Raw genomic sequence first — 17,151 nt, 5'->3', positions numbered from 1 at the left:
CTCTGCCTGTCTCTTGGGCCCTGCGCGTGGAACGTGTAACATTTCAGAAAATGCTACCCTAGAGGTTCTGGATTTGAGCTTTCTACCTAAGAGCCTAAATTTGGCTTCCAGAACCTCTCTCCCACATTTTCCTATGTCATTGATACCCGCATGCATCAAGACAGCCGGCTCCTCCCCAGCACTATCTAAAATCCTATCTAGGTGACTCGTGAGGTCCGCCCCCTTTGCACCAGGCAGGCAAGTCACCAGGCGATCCTCACGTCCACCAGCCACCCAGCTATCTATATGCCTAATGATCGAATCACCAACTACAACGGCTGTCCTAACCTTTCCCTCCTGGTCAGCACTTGGAGACATATCATCGGTGTGAGAGGATAGTGACAATTTACCTTTGTGGAGAAGATTGCCTTTCTTCCCTGCTTCAGTGTCTGCATCTGATTAAAACTTACTTCATATACCTAGGTGTCCCTGCAGTATATATAAATGTGTGTATAGACACATATTTTGTGTGTATAGGCACATATTTACCCATGTTAAACTGTTCATTATTACTGCATTCAGATTTATGTATAACATTGCCCTGTCCTTTGTGTGTACTGCCACATACACTTCTATCTTCAGCTGGTGCTATATGTATTTAAGGCTGGTGCTGTATGTATTTGCAGTGCCTTCTGTAAAATATTTATTTTTGTGCAGTCCCGACTTAAATGCTGTTATAAAATACTAGAGTAAGTCTGCGGTTGCACACCTCTGCCTGCTCAATGCTTGCACCTAACTGTAGGCAGTTAGATGCGTAACTAAGTGCCGGACTCACCCTGACCTGCCCATCCTTCTTGCACTTGCACGCTGTGGATTTTGCGCACAAATTTCAGAATCCCAACTAAAGGGCTCTTTTACAAAGCGGCGGTAGGGCTTCCACAAATGTAGCGCGTGCCAAATCGACACTCCACCCGATGGTAATTTTGAAGTTAGCATGCAGTGTTTCCCACGATAGAAAATATTTTTTTTATTTTCAACCGCATGGGACATTCCTGGTGGTAATCGGCAGCTTGGCCACATTGGTGCACACTGCTTGATTACCACGCGTGTAGTGCATGAGCCCTTACTGCTTGGTCATTGAGTGGTGGTAAGAGCTCAGGCAGTAAATAGCCACACGCTACTTTTAATTTTAGGGCACAGCCATTTACTGCCTCCATTACAAAAAAAAGCCTTTTCCCCAGCTGTGGTAAAAAGTGGCCCAGCACGCGCCAAAACACACGTCCATACTACCGCAGGACACTTTTTACCTTAGCTTAGTAAAAGGACCCCTAAGAGCAGTTATATGTAATTGTTAATTTGTGCAAATTAGCGTCAATACTGATTGTAGCCAGTAATTGCTAATTAGCTAATTATATTGTTACCTGAGCAAGTTGCATTCTATACTTTGCATGCTGCATGTGCAATTATGCAAACAAGTTTATAGAGTTAAGGGGTTTATGTAAATTGGGTACCTAATGATAGCTGAGATCTGTCTTTGTGGATGATTACCTTCAAGGTCTTCTGTTTTTTCCCTTGTTGATACTTCTTTCCTTCCTGCTGGCTTGATGAAGTTCCTCCCTGTGCCGGAGCTGATGCCTTTCCGTCTTACGCGTCAGTTTGTGCAGCTGATGTTGCCAATGAAGGAGTCTGGTCTCATTGAGAGTGTAATGGTGCATGCCCTAAGAGCCTATCGCACTGACCCAAGCCTGCTCATCACAACTATGGATGTCTTTGTAAAAGAACCATGTCTAGACTGGAATGTAAGGTTTCTTCAATTTTAAGTATGTATTTATAAAGTATACTTGAATCTGTTTACCTGACTCTGCAAATCCAAGTGCAAGACAAGTTACAAATTCAGGTACAATTGATAGGTCCCTGTCCAAGAGAACTTAGTTTAAATCATTGACTGAAGCAATTTATTTATTTATTTGTTACATTTATACCCCACATTTTCCCACCTATTTGCAGGCTCAATGTGGCTTACATGGTACTGGAGACGTGTTGATAGACTCCGGAGTAAGGGGGGGGGGGGGGGGGTCGAAAGAGTTGATGCCGGGGGGGGGGGGGGCAAAGGTGGTGGTGGTGGCGGGGAGGGTTAAAAATGGCGGGGGGGGGGGGGGGGAGGTAAAATGTAGGTTGAAGTGATTTGCCCCAGGTCACAATAAGCATCTGTAGAAGTGGCATGAGCCCTGATCTTCCTGGTTCTCAGATTGTTACTCAAAACATTAGGCTTCTCCTCTACTTATTGGGGCAATTTTACAAGGGGTCCTTTATAAAGCTGCTGTAAGCATTGAAGCATGCTTACCGCAGCAAGAAATGGCATATACCATGGGGTATGATGAGGCATCCCATGGTAATTTTGCCATGTGCACACACTACCCATTTCTAAAAATTCAAATGTATTTTCTGTTGCAGGGGTGTGTCCTGTGCGAATCAACACAGCTACATTGCTGTGTGCTTAGTGCATGAGCCCTTATTGCCTACATAATGGGTGGTGGTGGTGGTAAAGGCTTACATGCTAATGGCAAAATTAGAGTGTGGCCATTAATTAGTGTCCAATGTTCCCATCAATCTGTTCCCATATGGCTTATTACAGGAACTTTGGACACTAAAGGGTTAATACCAAAAATAGGAATTTTGACCATTTTACCCCAGAAGTAAAAATGGCCTTAGTGCACAGATATGACATGTGTAAAGCAGGGGCGTAGCTACGTGGGGGCATGGGCCCCCGAAGATTTGGCCCTGCCCCCCCCCCCCCCGCCGCTGACCCTCTCGACCCCCCCGCCCCTCCTGCCGCCAACCCTCCTCTGTCGCCGTCGGGTACCTTTGCTGGCGGAGGTCCCCAACCCCCGCCATCCGAAGTCCTCTTCTCCAGCACGGCCGCGTTGCTGATCTAAAAGCAGGGCTTCTGTTTCTGTGAGTCTGACGTCCTGCACGTAGAACGTGCAGGATGTCAAGACTCACAAAAACAGAAGCCTTGCTTGTAGATCAGCAACGTGGCCGCACTGGAGAAGAGGACTTCGGATGGTGGGGGTTGGGGACCCCCACCAGCAAAGGTACCCGACGGTGACGGCGGGTTGGCAGCGGCGGGAAGGGGGGGGTCAAAAGGGTTGACGCTGGGGGCTGTCAAAGGTGGCGGTGGCAGGGGGGGGTCGGCAGTGCTGGGGGGGGGGGTAAAATGTGCCCCCTCACCTCGGGCTCTGGACCCCCTACGCCCCTGGTATAAAGGTGAGCTAAGGCCACTTTTTACAACTGTTTGGTAAGAGGGCTCCTAAGTGATTTTAGCATATTAAAAAAAAAATAAAGTTTTACACTCTCTTGTAAGTGCTTAGTTTGTGGTGATATGTGCAATAAAAGTCAGCAGTCAGAAAAAGTGGTACCTACTTTTATGTAGTATAGGCATAGATATTCCCAGGGCTGGAGAATGGGTGGAGGGGAAGCAGGATTGGCATTTGTGAAAGTGCTTTACAGCCGATTATTACGCACAAAGGTACTCCTGCCTCGGATGCAGCTGTTAACTTGTGTGGAAGCTTTCACAGAGGTTATTTTATAAAGACATATATGTTGTATAAAATAGGGACAACATGCAACTGTATGCCTTTTCTGCCTAGGTAACCTGCGATAAATTGACTCTCCATGTGAGCATTCAACATATCTAAGAAAATAGTCAGAAATATTTATTTACAGTATTTAAAAGCAAAAAAAGCAAACTGCTAATAAATAACTTAAAAACAAAAAGAACAGAAGACTACAGCTTTGAGGATCAATAAGAAGGAAATAATACCCAGTGTGTATAAAAGAGGAAAGTTACCAAAAAAAACAAGCATTATATAGCTACTTGCTCAATGTTAAGCCTTCTTTATACAAACAAACTCACAACCATGTTAATTAACCAGCCCAAATGGAGGGAGTAGATGTTTTTTTAGGAGGAGCGGAGAGACAGAAAATTCAGGGTCAATGAAGAGAAACTTATGACCTCTAACTATACATTTATATGGGCATGAATAGCACCTGCTGGCACAATTCAAGAAACCATTTCTAAGAGAGAGAGTTATGAGAAATGTCAAGAAATAATCTTGTGACAAAAGAAAAGTTGCTTCCAGGGGCAGCCCAAGGCAAGATGCCGCATGAGGCAGGGCTGAGATAGATTCAAGTTATCAAAAGTTCTAAGTATGTCACACAAAGAGCTGGACACCTAGAATTTTCTAGCTGAGTGCCTAAATTTAGGTGTCTTTAAATAAAAATATAAAAGCCAAGCTGAGTACTTGGCAGATCCATAAATGTAGATCAGTTTCTTATAGGTCATTTTCAGGGATAAGCAAGGCTTGCTCAAATCTGTCTAGCTAACATTTTTAAAGAATTTTTCTTCCAGAAACCAAACCTCCTGAGAACCCTGCTAGGTTAGTCACCTTGACCACATCCTCCAGCAACAGATTCCACAGTTTAATATGAGCTGCATGAAAAAAAAAAAAAAGCTTTCTACAATTTATTTTCAAGCTGCTGGTCAGTATTTTCATGGAGTGGCCCCTTGATTTTGTGGTATTTGAAAGGTTAACCAAGCATTTCCTAAGTTATTTATTTTATTTCATGATTTTATAAACATCTTTTATATCCCTTTTCAAATCACTAGGCTTAAATTTATGATACCAAAAAGACCATAGGGACAGGATAGGGAAAGGAAGTTATGCCCCTAGCATTGATTTTAGCGGGCCTAAATTTGGTTGCCTGCCTTCTCTGTGTCTCCCACAAATAACCCAGATGATGCAGCCAGCCCCCCACCCCCCCTGTCAACCCACCCTCTCCCCAGTCTAAATTGCTATGCCAAGGGGAGCAGTCAGCCCCAGCCCCCTGGCATCTCCCCTGCTGTTCAGAGGCTAAATTTGACTAAAAATCAACACCTTAATTGCATGCCCAGCATCTTCTGTGTACCGGGCTCAAGGCGGCCTTGGCAGCAGAAAGAAAAACATATTAATTAAGACCCACAGAAGTAGAGTAGGTAGATAAAGATGGGTAAAAAAGCTAGACCAAGTGGTCTTTATCTACCAGTATCTATGTTTCTGACATTTGAGGCTTTTGCTGAACCAGTTGTCAGTATGATTACTCATCTCAGTCACATATTCTGCATTTTGCATTCTTAGGTTTGAATGACAAAATCAGCAGGGAACATACAAAGCAGAGGAGCAACCTTCAAAGTTCTTATGTAGATTTTAGCAAATATCATATACTCATACTTGACTTATGGTTGCAAAAAATGTGCAAAAGATCAAACATTTGCAAGAATTTTTGTAGAACTGTGAGGGTGGTGTCCTGATGGACCCTGAAGGTGAACACTGTTTTTTCCTGTTTCTGTAGAATTTTATGCTGAAGCAGTTAAAGAAACAAGGAACTTGGACCAAGAAAGTGAACACTGCAGAAAAAAACTGGTATGCAGTGCAAAAAGTCAACTGTGCCAGAAGGAAATTAGCAGGGACTAATCCTGCAATAATTACCTGGTAAGTCACTTTGTGCTGTGCTGGAGAGGCTTTGGAAATCATCCCTAATCTGCAAGTAGTGGACACCAAAGAGGTTTGATAACAGGAAACAGCATGAACCTATCTGGCCTATTACAGCATATGGGCTGAAGCCAGTAGGCAGAGCTTGTCACCCTGTTAATTTCATCACTTTGGGTGTACCAGGATGGCAGCAACTGCATTAGGGAGAATTAAAACCTCCTTAGGTGGAGTGGGTGGAGACCAGATTCAGTTGTGACATCATGCTGTCTCCTGTTATCAAACCTCTTTTGTAGACACCCCATGGCACTTCCTGTTTCACACTATTTTCTACCATCTTGGATGGGTCACGTGATTGGAAGTGACATCGATCATTATATCACTCATCAGAAACTGCCCCTGAAGCCTAGGAGAAGCATGTGCAGTATATTTTTCCCAACCCTTAAACCATTTTTAAAAATGTATTTTTGCAAACACAGGGTGCTGATTTTATTTATTTATTTCTTGTGTGATTGGCTGTGTGCTTTTCTCTCTCTTTGCGAGATAAGCAGAACAGCCATACTTGGGCCTGCAAAAAGTTTGTGACCATGTTAAAAGGCTGTTTTAAGCAGTGCTTTGAGAACTTCACAGCGCATTATCTCAGGAGCAAAAGGACATGCGCCGTCTTTAAAAAGCTTTTTATTTAACCAAACTGTGTTTCTCAGCGCTTGCCTCTCTGTCAATAGCATAGCCCACACTCTTCCTCTCTCTAAAACAAACGTACTGGTTTTACAATCATTTCCCCTCTCCCCTCTCCTCTCCCCGTGCAGCTCATCATTTCACCATACATTGTCTCTGTTATAAACCAGAGATGCCAAGGGTGGACTACCCCAAAAAGTGACATTTATGGGCAATGTGTCTGAAGTATAAACATGCACTCTGTGGCACGTATTCATGCATATGTACACACGCATCCCCCCCTCCCAATGAGGCATGCAGATGCACACACTTTGTCACTTCACAGACAGACAGACAGACTCTCTCTACACTATACTGCTTCTGCTGTTCATATGCTCAGTCACAGTACTCTCCCCCCCCCCCCACCCCTAACCAGCTCTTCCCTACTACTACTACTACTTAACATTTCTAGAGCGCTACTAGGGTTACGCAGCGCTGTACAAATTAACAAATAAGGACGGTCCCTGCTCAGAAGAGCTTACAATCTAAAGGACGAAATGTCAAGTTGGGGTAAATGAGATTTCCTGAGAAGAGATGTAGTGATTAGGTGCCGAAGGCGACATTGAAGAGGTGGGCTTTGAGCAATGATTTGAAGATGGGTAGGGAGGGGGCCCGGCGTATGGGCTCGGGGAGTTTATTCCAAGCATGGGGAGAGGCGAGGCAGAAGGGGCGAAGCCTAGAGTTGGCGGTGGTGGAGAAGGGTACTGAAAGGAGGGATTTGTCTTGAGAGCGGAGGTTACGGGTAGGGACGTAAGGGGAGATGAGGGTAGAGAGGTAAGGAGGGGCTGCAGATCGAGTGCATTTGTAGGTGAGTAGGAGAAGCTTGAACTGTATTCGGTATCTGATCGGAAGCCAGTGAAGTGACTTGATGAAAGGGGTGATATGAGTATATCGGTTAAGGCGGAAGATAAGACGTGCGGCAGAGTTCTGAATGGACTGAAGGGGGGATAGATGGCTAAGTGGGAGGCCGGTGAGGAGTAGGTTCCCACCATCATATGAAGTTCTTTAATTTACTGCCAGTTTTTTCACTCAGCTTGTAACAGTCCTCTAACAGTTCACTCCATCCTCTTACACTCCTACCCCTTCTCAACAACCTCACTCCTCCCCACACCCCCACCAAGGCCCTGCGCAGAACTCCATTTCCCCCACAGAACTTGCAGCTTAGCTCCTCTTTCCTGTGAGTCTCTGCACTGGAAGTGGGGAGGACTGGATAGCTGCAGAAGGCTAAACTGAAAAAATATCCAAACATGTTAGCCATCTTTCTGGCTTCGATACAGTTAATTTATAAATTAGTAGAATCCTAACAAATCCAAACAGTTCACAATACTAGGCTCTTGAGTCCTCAGCACATCTGATGGTGCCACTTGCCTATGCCTCAATCCAACTCTGGAGCCTTTTTACAAATTTGCATTACATTGACTACCCTCTAGTCCTCAGGTATTGTGGCTGTTTTGAATGATAGGTTACAGATAACTAGTAACAGGTTAGCAGTTTCATGCTTGAGCTAGACCAAAACTGTCTAAACACTTTTGGCTGAAACCAAAACTGCAGCCAAAACTTATTGCTTGGTTTCAACCGAAACCACAAAGTACATAAGAACTTAAGCGTTGCCATACTGGGACAAGCCAAAGGTCCATCAAGCGCAGTATCCTGTTTCCAACACTGGCCAGTCCAAGTCACAAGTACCTGGCAAGATCGTAACACCCTGTAAACTTACTATGGGCGTAGTTTGTTTCATTTGGGGAGGGGAGACATACGGTGGGATGTAGCATAGCACATTTAGCATATTCATTTGTATATATACATCTCACACATATTCATTATGGTTATTAAAAAAAAAAAAGACCAAAACAAACTGAATAGGAAGTCACTATATGAAAACAGTGAAGACAGAATTTTTTTAAACCAAAAATTAACCATCAATGGAAATTCCTCTTATGCCCCCTCTCACAGTCGCATGAATTAGCAAGGGGAGAGCACATTTTCCCTGTCCCCCTTCCATGGGCCTGACACCACCAGCTTGACCTTTTCTCCTTTTTCAAAGGCCAACTCTTTCTCCCAGTAATTCCCTCCTCCTCCCAATGTGGACCTTAGAAATACACAGGCTTTATTATTATTATTAACATTTGTGTAGCGCTACCAGATGCACGCAGCGCTGAACACCTGACACAGAGAGACAGTCCCTGCTCGATAGAGCTTACAATCTAAAAATACAGACATACGAGACAATTAAGGGCGAGGAAAGTACTAGGTGAGAAGGAATAAGGATAGGGGAATTGAGTAGTGGTTAGGAGCCAAAAGCAGTGGTGAAAAGGTGGGTTTTCAGCATAGATTTGAAAATAGGTAGAGATGGAGCTAGGCGTACAGGCTCAGGAAGTCCATTCCAGGCATAAGGTGCCGCAAGGGAAAAGGAACGAAGCCTGGAATTAGCAGTGGAGGAGAAGGGGACCACAAGAGAGATTTGTCCAGCGAGCGGAGATTACGGGGAGGAATGTAGGGAGAGATGAGAGGTAATGGAGGGCTGCAGAATGGATGCATTTAAAGGTCAGTAAGAGAAGTTTGAACTGTACGCGGAAACGGACAGGGAGCCAGTGAAGTGACTTGAGGAGTGGGCAAAACGATTTTGGCAGAAAATAAGTCATGCCGCAGAATTTTGGACAGACTGGAGAGGAGAGAGATGGCTGAGTGGAAGACCAGTGAGAAGCAAATTGCAATAATCCAAGCGAGAGGTGACAAGGGTTTGGATAAGGGTTCTGGTAGCGTAGTCAAAGAGGAAGGGGCGAATTTTGCTAATGTTGTAGATAAAGAAGCGATAGGTTTTGGCCGTCTGCTGGATGTTAGCGGAAAAGGAGAGGGAGGAATCAAAGATGACTCCTAGGTTGCGAGCAGAAGCGAGGTGGGCTTGGGGGGAAAGACAATAAGCTCAGTTTTGGCCATGTTCAGTTTCAGGTGGCGGTATTGAGTGATAGATAGTAGTTTCATATCTTCCAGAATAATGTCTTCAGATGGGTTAGTTCTGTTTTCCAGATCCTCACACTCATACAAAATAGGGGACCACAAAAACAGACAAAAACTGAAATAGAGACCCCCTTCCCCTCTGCCAAAGAAACTCAGACTCTATATGCAGTGCAATTCTGGTAAACAAAAAAAAACCAGAAATGCATTTTCTCCTGTACTCTGCTAAAATAAAAAAATTGATAAGTTGTACATTTTTCAAAATGGGAACGATACTCATAATCCTTTGCTGTAAATGCCTCGTGGTCGTCCCTATATAAAACTTATGACACATACACTCTAGCACATAAGCTACATAAGATGATTGACATGTGGTTTGATGCTTGAGTTTTAAAGTTTACCATTAATTGGATTGATAAATTCAGAAGTTTCCAACGTAATAGAACATGTCTTGCAATGACCACCTTGATTGACATAAATCAAGCTCAAGCTTGAGCAAAAGAGTTGGACTCAATATCTCCTTCAAATTACGTTTATTTGTTAGAGTGTATATGTCATACGTTTTATATAGGGAAAACCAAAGGATTACAGAGCATTGTTCCTGTGTTGGAAGATAGGAGCACAGCTTGTTGCATTTTTCAAAACGGACACATCCCAACCATTAAAAATAATTAAATAACAAATATTTTTTTTCTACCTTTGTTGTCTGGGCACTTTTCCAATTGGGTTGGTCCCAATGTCTTCCACTTTTTGTGTCGGTCTTCTCCTAAATTCTTGTCCAAGTCTACCTTTCCATTTCTTCGCTCATCTTGTCCTTCTTCCCTTCCTTTTCTATATCCATGTGGAACTAATCTTTTTTGTTTCTTTTCTCTGCCTCTATATTCACCTATATATGATGCTTACCTCTCATTCTCCCTATCACCCTCTAGTCTAGTATTTCATCTCTCATCTACCTACCAACTTTTTCCCTTTCCAGCAATCTCATTGCCCCCTCTGACTTTCTTCTTCCCAAGTTTCCTGTTCCCCTCCTTAGACCCCCATTTCCATCTTTTATACTCATCTGCTCTCCACGCCTCTCATCCCCTCACCAGTTCTAGTTCCATCCCTATCTCTCCTGTCACGGGGGGGTGGTTCTGGCAGAGCGTGGCTGTGATGAGTGTTAAAGCAAAGAACACAGTGAAGATGACACAAAATTGAAGGTCTTAGATGGTGTATAAAAAGTCCACTTTATTTGATGAGTCCAGAACAATGTGGTAACTCGAGGTGACTCGACACGGCTGTGTTTCAGCCAACCGGCCTACCTCAGGAATCTTAATGTTCTTTAGATAGAGTCCGTAGAAACAAAATAAGTCTATCAAGATGTTTTCAAACAGAGACTTCATTTGTGGTGCTCTTCAGTTACATTGGAATCCTTGTAGCCTCTGGTGAGATCCCTTTCTGGCAGCCCCATCTCCTCTGCAGATCCTTATTCCCTGCTCCTCACGGCCCTTGTGGACTTTTTATACATCGTCTAAGACCTTCAATTTTGTGTCATCTTCGCTGTGTTCTTCGTTGCTTTGAGTTTTTGAAGACTGTGTTCTTCTGTGTTTACATGTGAGTGTTGCAGCACACTGTTGTGTTCCAGCAGCTCTTTTCTGGCAGTCTTTTCCTTTTTAGAGTAGTTTTCTAGTTGGAGCTGTGGGTTTGAAGTGTGGTGGGGAGGGGCGGACAGTAGGAGGTGCAGACTGGAAGAGAAAAGAAAGAAGGATTTATGCTGGGGCACGTGGAAAAGGGGAAAATGAGAGAGGCACCCTGTCCACCCATGAAGCTAACTGCTTATACCACATTCTCTGGCAGCAAACTCCAGAATTTAATTACATTTTGGTTGTGAATGTGAACCAGTGAGGCCCACTGGGGATCATCGGAGCTTGCAGTTGTCACCTCTCTGCTAAACCCATAGATGATTGCTCCTCTGGTCCCAGGAACTGCAAGCACAGGATAACAACTGGGAGATTAATTTTAGCAAGGACTTCAACAAGTCTGGCACATTTAGGTTCCTTAGTCAATGCAGATGTAGTTAAAATCTGAGACTGGAACTTTGTGATATCATTAAAACAAAAATGATGATTACCAGCTTTTTATGCTTACCCAAACTGTGCACAAGTAACAAGAGACAGTAGCACTGAGATGTTTCCTGTTTTGTATTTAGTTATAAAACTGATTAAGGACAAGCATGATATAGATTCTTACTAAAATAGGTAAAGGAGTCCAGACAGCAGTCTACACTGTGGACATTATACCAGCCTGATGCACAGTCCAGAAAAAAAAAAAAAAAACCATTGATGTTACTGAATGTGAGGACTATATGCTCTGAAAAATTACAATCAAGGGCAATACATTTCTCAAATTATTTTCTAATATGTAAACTTCATTTCATTGTAATATTATTTCCCTACTAACAATATAAGCTGACCAGTACTTGTTCTTAAGAACAATCACTGCAGGCATAGGCGCCCCGTATAAGAGACTTGGGGCGGCTAAGCCTCCCCAGCCCAATGGTCGACTTCCGGGTGTTGCGCCTGCCCTACCCGCTCCTCTCGCGCGTGCGGTTTAATTGTTTTAGTTCCGTGGCAGCGACGTCATTGACGTCGCTTCCACGGAGAATACGGAGGTCAGCTCCGCCTTCTTGGCAGCGACGCGACGTCATTGATGTCGCTACGGAGGTAAGCTCCACCCCCCTTGGCAGCGATGCGACGTCATTGACGTCGCCAAGGAGGTAAGCTCTGCCCCCTTTAGCCTCCCCAAAACAGTTGGCTACCAACCATCTAAGACTGCAGGTTCCTTTCTTATAGAATCTAGCTTCTGCACACCACAAATTTGATTAAAACACTGCATTTTCATCATACCCAACAGAGCATTGAAATTCTTTAGTATCATCAAATAGTATCCAAGCCAGAACATATTTTATCTCCAAGCAAAATAGCCTCTGCACACATGGTTCTCGGCTAATGAAAACTGAAACTAAATCCACAGTGCTTTTACAATGGCTGACTGTGTGCCACATTTCAAGTAACAGCTGATGTCATATCTCCACAGAGAGACTGACGGGTTTATCATCCCAAATTTACAAATAAATTCCTCCTAAGCTTTTGTATCAAAATCATTTATTTGGAACATTCTGTTTACCATATAAACTACTATGCAAGATCATAACTGCATTACTTGCAATGGTATTACACACACAAAAAAAATGCAAAGAGTAGACCCCCCTCCTCCCCCTCTCCAGACTACTTTTACAATCCCTGGTGGTCTGGTGGTATATTCAGGGCAAAAGAGATCCCCAGTCACTCTTACCCGTGTCAGCTCTACTCTCAAAACAGCTGCCATAACCTCTTGTGGCAGTCTTGCAAGATTGCCACAAGAGGTCATGGCAGCCATTTTTAGAGCAGAACCTTAGTTATCCAGTGGTCCAACTGACTCCTTCACTGGCTTTTTGCTTCGGATATACTTGAAAAAGTTTATTTAGTTAATTTTCATTTATTTTTAATTTCTTTTATACTACCTGCAAGCCCTAAATTTGTCAAAGGTGTGTACATTCAATACAGTAGTTACATTTTCTGTCCTTGGAGAGCTCACAAATGTAGGTTTGTACCTGAGGCAATGGAGAGTAAAGTGGCTTGTCCAAGGTTACAAGGAACTAGTAGTTCTTGCCTTTATAGCTAGCTTCTTTTCAAAGTCTCTCTTGGCCAGCCTTATTACTTTACATATAACTTGCCAGTACTTGTGCTCATCCCTGTTTCTTCACTAGAGTCTGCTTTCCACTCTATGACACATAGGAGTTGACTGTATGGATGCTTCAGCACCCCCAATATTGAGAAATTCCTTGTATGTGTTCAGGGAGGGATTATCTCCATTGGGCTTAGCACCCCCAGTAATTTTGAAAAGTTGGCTCCTATGTTCTGACACCTGCCTTTTGGCTTTCACTATCTTCTCACCTCATCATTAAAACAGAATGGTTGCTGCTAGTGTCATATTTCTGCTCCATCTCATGATGTGTGGTGTATTAGGTGTATATGCTATGTGCTCTGTTTTGTAACCTCCATCCCTCCTCCCTCCCCCCTTTCCCCCTTTTTATTTTCTTTTTCTCTCTTTCCGCTTCTCTTTCTTTCTCTTTACTCGTTTCATGATTCTCTCAATTTGGACTTGGTTGTTCTCTCTTGTTTGTGATCTCGAGTTTTGACATGTGTATTAATGAGCACTTCGAACTGTATTGTGAGCTCCTGTTTATTTTAAAAATTAATAAAGAAATTATAAATAAATAAAACAGAATGTCCATTGTTTGGCCTCCTTTTGACCTTTTTAGTGCCTGGAATATATTTTATTTGGGTTTCCAGAATAGTTTTAATTAATGTCCAATGCCTCATACAAACTTTTAACCCTGGCAACCACTCCCTTTTTGTTCTTTAATGTTCTCATAGTCTCCCTTTTTAAAATTAAGTGCAACAGCTGTAGTTTGGCTTTTTTTTTTTTTTTATTTAGCATCTTCCTTCCAGTGATGAAACTTTGATCCCATTCTGGTCACTATTGCATAATTGCCACCATTATCCCTTGCACCAGGCCCTGGGTACCAGTAAGGAGTAGATATAAAATATGATCAGTTCGTGGACCAGCTGCTCCATGAAGCAGTCATTTATGGTATCTGGAAATAAATAAATCCCGGGAGCAAACTGAGTATTAAGGCAAAATAGTTCTTGATCCAGAGGAGACGGAGGCTTCAACTGGAAAATTATGTGGGTTTTTAGGAGTATTTTCCACTGTGTTTTACTCTGGTGGGACGTAACTGGGGATCATTGTCCTGTGGATTCTGTAGATTTGGCACAACTAGAATCGTTGTGATATCTGATTTGGGAATTTAGCTTACTGTTATTGCACTATGATGTTTAATGTCTCTATATAGCATTCACATTTGTGCTGGTTTATATTTGTTACTGTTAAGTGTGTGAGTGTGTTCTATATAACATTTTGAACCTCTGTGATCCTTATTTAAAAAAACTAAATTTTGTTCTTGATTACTGTAAACTCATTGACAATAAGAATAGTCCAAAGCCTGACTGTAAATTAGCTCCTCTGGACCATAGAACAAATCCCATATAGCTTTAAGTGCAGTAATTGCAGGGTGTTTTGGTTAATAGTGACTTTGATGCAATACTTCACAGAGAAATCTGTAAGGAGGCAAGAGAAAATAACATAGCTTTCCAGTTTAGATCCTTAGTAGATCTGTATCACTTCCCACATCCGTATGAAGACTCCATGTTAGACTGCTGCCTGATAGCTCTGGAGAACTTGCACTTAGAAGTTATTTTATTTGCATTTTAGTGATGAACTGGAACTAGGACATGAGAAGTCGGTGGCCTACAAGGAAATGAAAGCTGTGGCTATGGGGGACAAAACACACAATGTTCGAGCCAGAGAACCTAAGGATGGACTTACTGAAGAGATCCAGGTGAAATGTCTCCTGGACCAAGCCACAGACCCTAATATCCTAGGAAGAGTCTGGGAAGGATGGGAGCCCTGGATGTAACACATATGGTCTGATGGGATTTCTTTTTGTGAAATTAAGAAAAATGTTACCACAAGCCATGTTGCTTTTCTTAAGTTTGAAGGGAAGAACAGTCTTTTATTATTCAGGCATTAAACCCTGTTACAGAAATTCATCAAGTATGAAAATTAAGTTGCTATTCTCTGTAGCACAACAGTTAAAGAGACTACACAGTACTAGCAAGTGGGAAGAGAAGAACTGCTTCCAAGAAAAGAAAGTAGATGGGACTCCGAGCAGCGCTGGTATTTACAGTAGGAGATACCACTAGTGTCCAGACACTGTACGAACACCAATCAGAGAAGAAACAGCTGCAAAAAAAAGGATTTTTGTAAAGTAAATGCAGACCATGAATTAAAAAAAAAAATACTATATCAATAAGATTCAGTGTCCATCAACTTAAAGCTTTGGTTGACTGAACAATGAAATTACAATCACATTTATGGTTTATCCATTTTAGTGCAAAAATGTTGGCATGTGTTGATTTAATCATTTAACCAGATTATAAGAGAATCATTCTGCTCCTTTCACAATTCAAACCTTAAATTTGTTTTCAGTTACATTAGAAATGTTTCCCCCTCTCTATCTAATTAATGTTTTATTTCCCCTCATCTTCCCCCTCCCCCACAGGTAATAGAATTGTACCATGACTGACTGTGCTAGAAGTTATCAAGTGACATGTTTTTGGTTTCACTTTTGTCATCAGTAATTGGCACTGCTGATGATGCTATTGTTAGGCTCTCATGTGCATATAGCCTATGGCAGTGGTTCCCAAACCTGGTCCTGAAGGCACCCCAGCCAGTCAGGTTTTTAGGATACCCACAATGAATATTCACGAGAGAGATTTGCACACACTGCCTCCACTGCAAGCAAATCTATCTCATGAATATTCATTGTGGATCAGTGGCGTAGCCAAGGGTGGGCTTGGGTGGGCCCAGGCCCACCCAGTAGCAACACATCTATAATGTGGCTGGCAGGGATTCCCAAGCCCCACCAGCCGAAAACTCCCAACAAGTGTCCCTCCTGCATACCTTGTAAGTAGCAGATCTTCGCCTGCAGTGAGCAGTGACATACATACTGCTTGCACCGGCCTCACAGCCTTCCCTCTGATGTATTTCTGTGTAGGCGAAAACAGGAAGTTGCATCAGAGGGAAGGGTGTGGGGCCAACATGAGCAGTGTGTAATAGTTGCTGCTCGCTGCTGGTGAAAATCTGATATTTAAAAGGTATACGGGAGAGGGGAGATGTTTGAGAGACCATATGGCATGCAGGCGAAAGAAGGAGAGACCAAATCACCTGTGGGATGGAGCGAGGTTCGTCTGCCTACCCATCTTGGGCCCAGGCCCACCCAAAATTGGGTGTCTGGCTACGCCCCTGTTGTGGATATACTGAAAACCTGATTGGCTGGGATGCCTCCAGGACTAGGTTTGGGAACCCCACTGGCCTATGGTAAGAACCACCTCCGTATAACTAGAGGCTAAATAGGAAGTAACCTGAGAGTTTTTTTAATTCGGGCACTGATTTGCTGAAATAATGTCAATCAACTTTGCACATTGATAGTTGCTGTTTTTGAAATAACCTCAGAAATCTTAAAATGTTAAAACCAAATACCTTATTATAGCAGCAATTCATTTTGTTCGCTGACAGCAGCCTGCTTCTTAACTAGAACTTTACAATGTAATTCTCTTCTCCAAGTAATTAAAGTATTTTTAATATATTTTCAAGCAGGATTTGATCTGTTTCATCCTGGGACTTCGACCAAGCTTATGTATTTGATACTAATGCATGTGATATAGAAATATATAATAATTAAACACTTCAGATGGATGGATATGTATTTTGTCGAAGGCCAGTGCCTTGTATTTCACCAACTAGAAGCCATCTCGCCTAGAATAAGGTTAATGTTTTATAGTGTCCTAACATGACCTGGGATACATTTCCATGTATCCATGTCATTCTTTGTCATTTTTGTGCAGGCACTCTTACAGGATACTAAAGCCAAAAACATTTCTCCTTTTGAAAAGGGAGGGGGCAGCTTTGGTCAGACATGTTCAGAATGAATGTTCATTTTATTAATCTCTTGAATTCTTTCAGTAATTTTAAATCTCTTCTTTAAATAAAAATGGTAGAATTTATGAATTTCAATTGTCTGTGTGAAAGTACACTGGCTCTTGTCAAGTCAAACAGTCCAAAGGTCACACCAGGTAATCAAATGCAATAAACAGTTATGTGAGTGGTCTAAATTACATTCAGAAATCATATTGGTTACAAGATCAGATACTCGCAGACACTTCTGGTACATGTTCTAAAGTACTTTGAGCTGTAAGTTGGAGATTAGCATGATCACTAGAAAGAGGATTTTGTTTTAGAAGGTAGGAATATTTGACATGATTACCAG

The 17,151-nt window shown here is 42.6% G+C and overlaps 1 protein-coding gene across 1 annotated transcript in view; it reads left to right on the top strand.

The window, feature by feature from the left end:
- The window catches only part of PRKDC (protein kinase, DNA-activated, catalytic subunit), a 490,177-nt gene extending 474,590 nt beyond the window's left edge, over positions 1-15,587 (top strand). The window contains exons 84-86 of the mRNA XM_030214157.1: positions 1,590-1,778; positions 5,371-5,510; positions 14,535-15,587. Of these exons, the coding sequence (XP_030070017.1) occupies positions 1,590-1,778; positions 5,371-5,510; positions 14,535-14,739 (534 nt within the window). The 3' untranslated portion in view covers positions 14,740-15,587. The remainder of the gene's footprint in view (positions 1-1,589; positions 1,779-5,370; positions 5,511-14,534) is intronic.
- The last annotated feature ends 1,564 nt before the right edge of the window (positions 15,588-17,151 follow it).

The sequence above is a fragment of the Microcaecilia unicolor genome, chromosome 1, assembly GCF_901765095.1.
Source record: "Microcaecilia unicolor chromosome 1, aMicUni1.1, whole genome shotgun sequence".
Lineage (NCBI taxonomy): Eukaryota > Metazoa > Chordata > Amphibia > Gymnophiona > Siphonopidae > Microcaecilia > Microcaecilia unicolor.
This window is presented reverse-complemented; position numbering and strand designations above follow the sequence as displayed.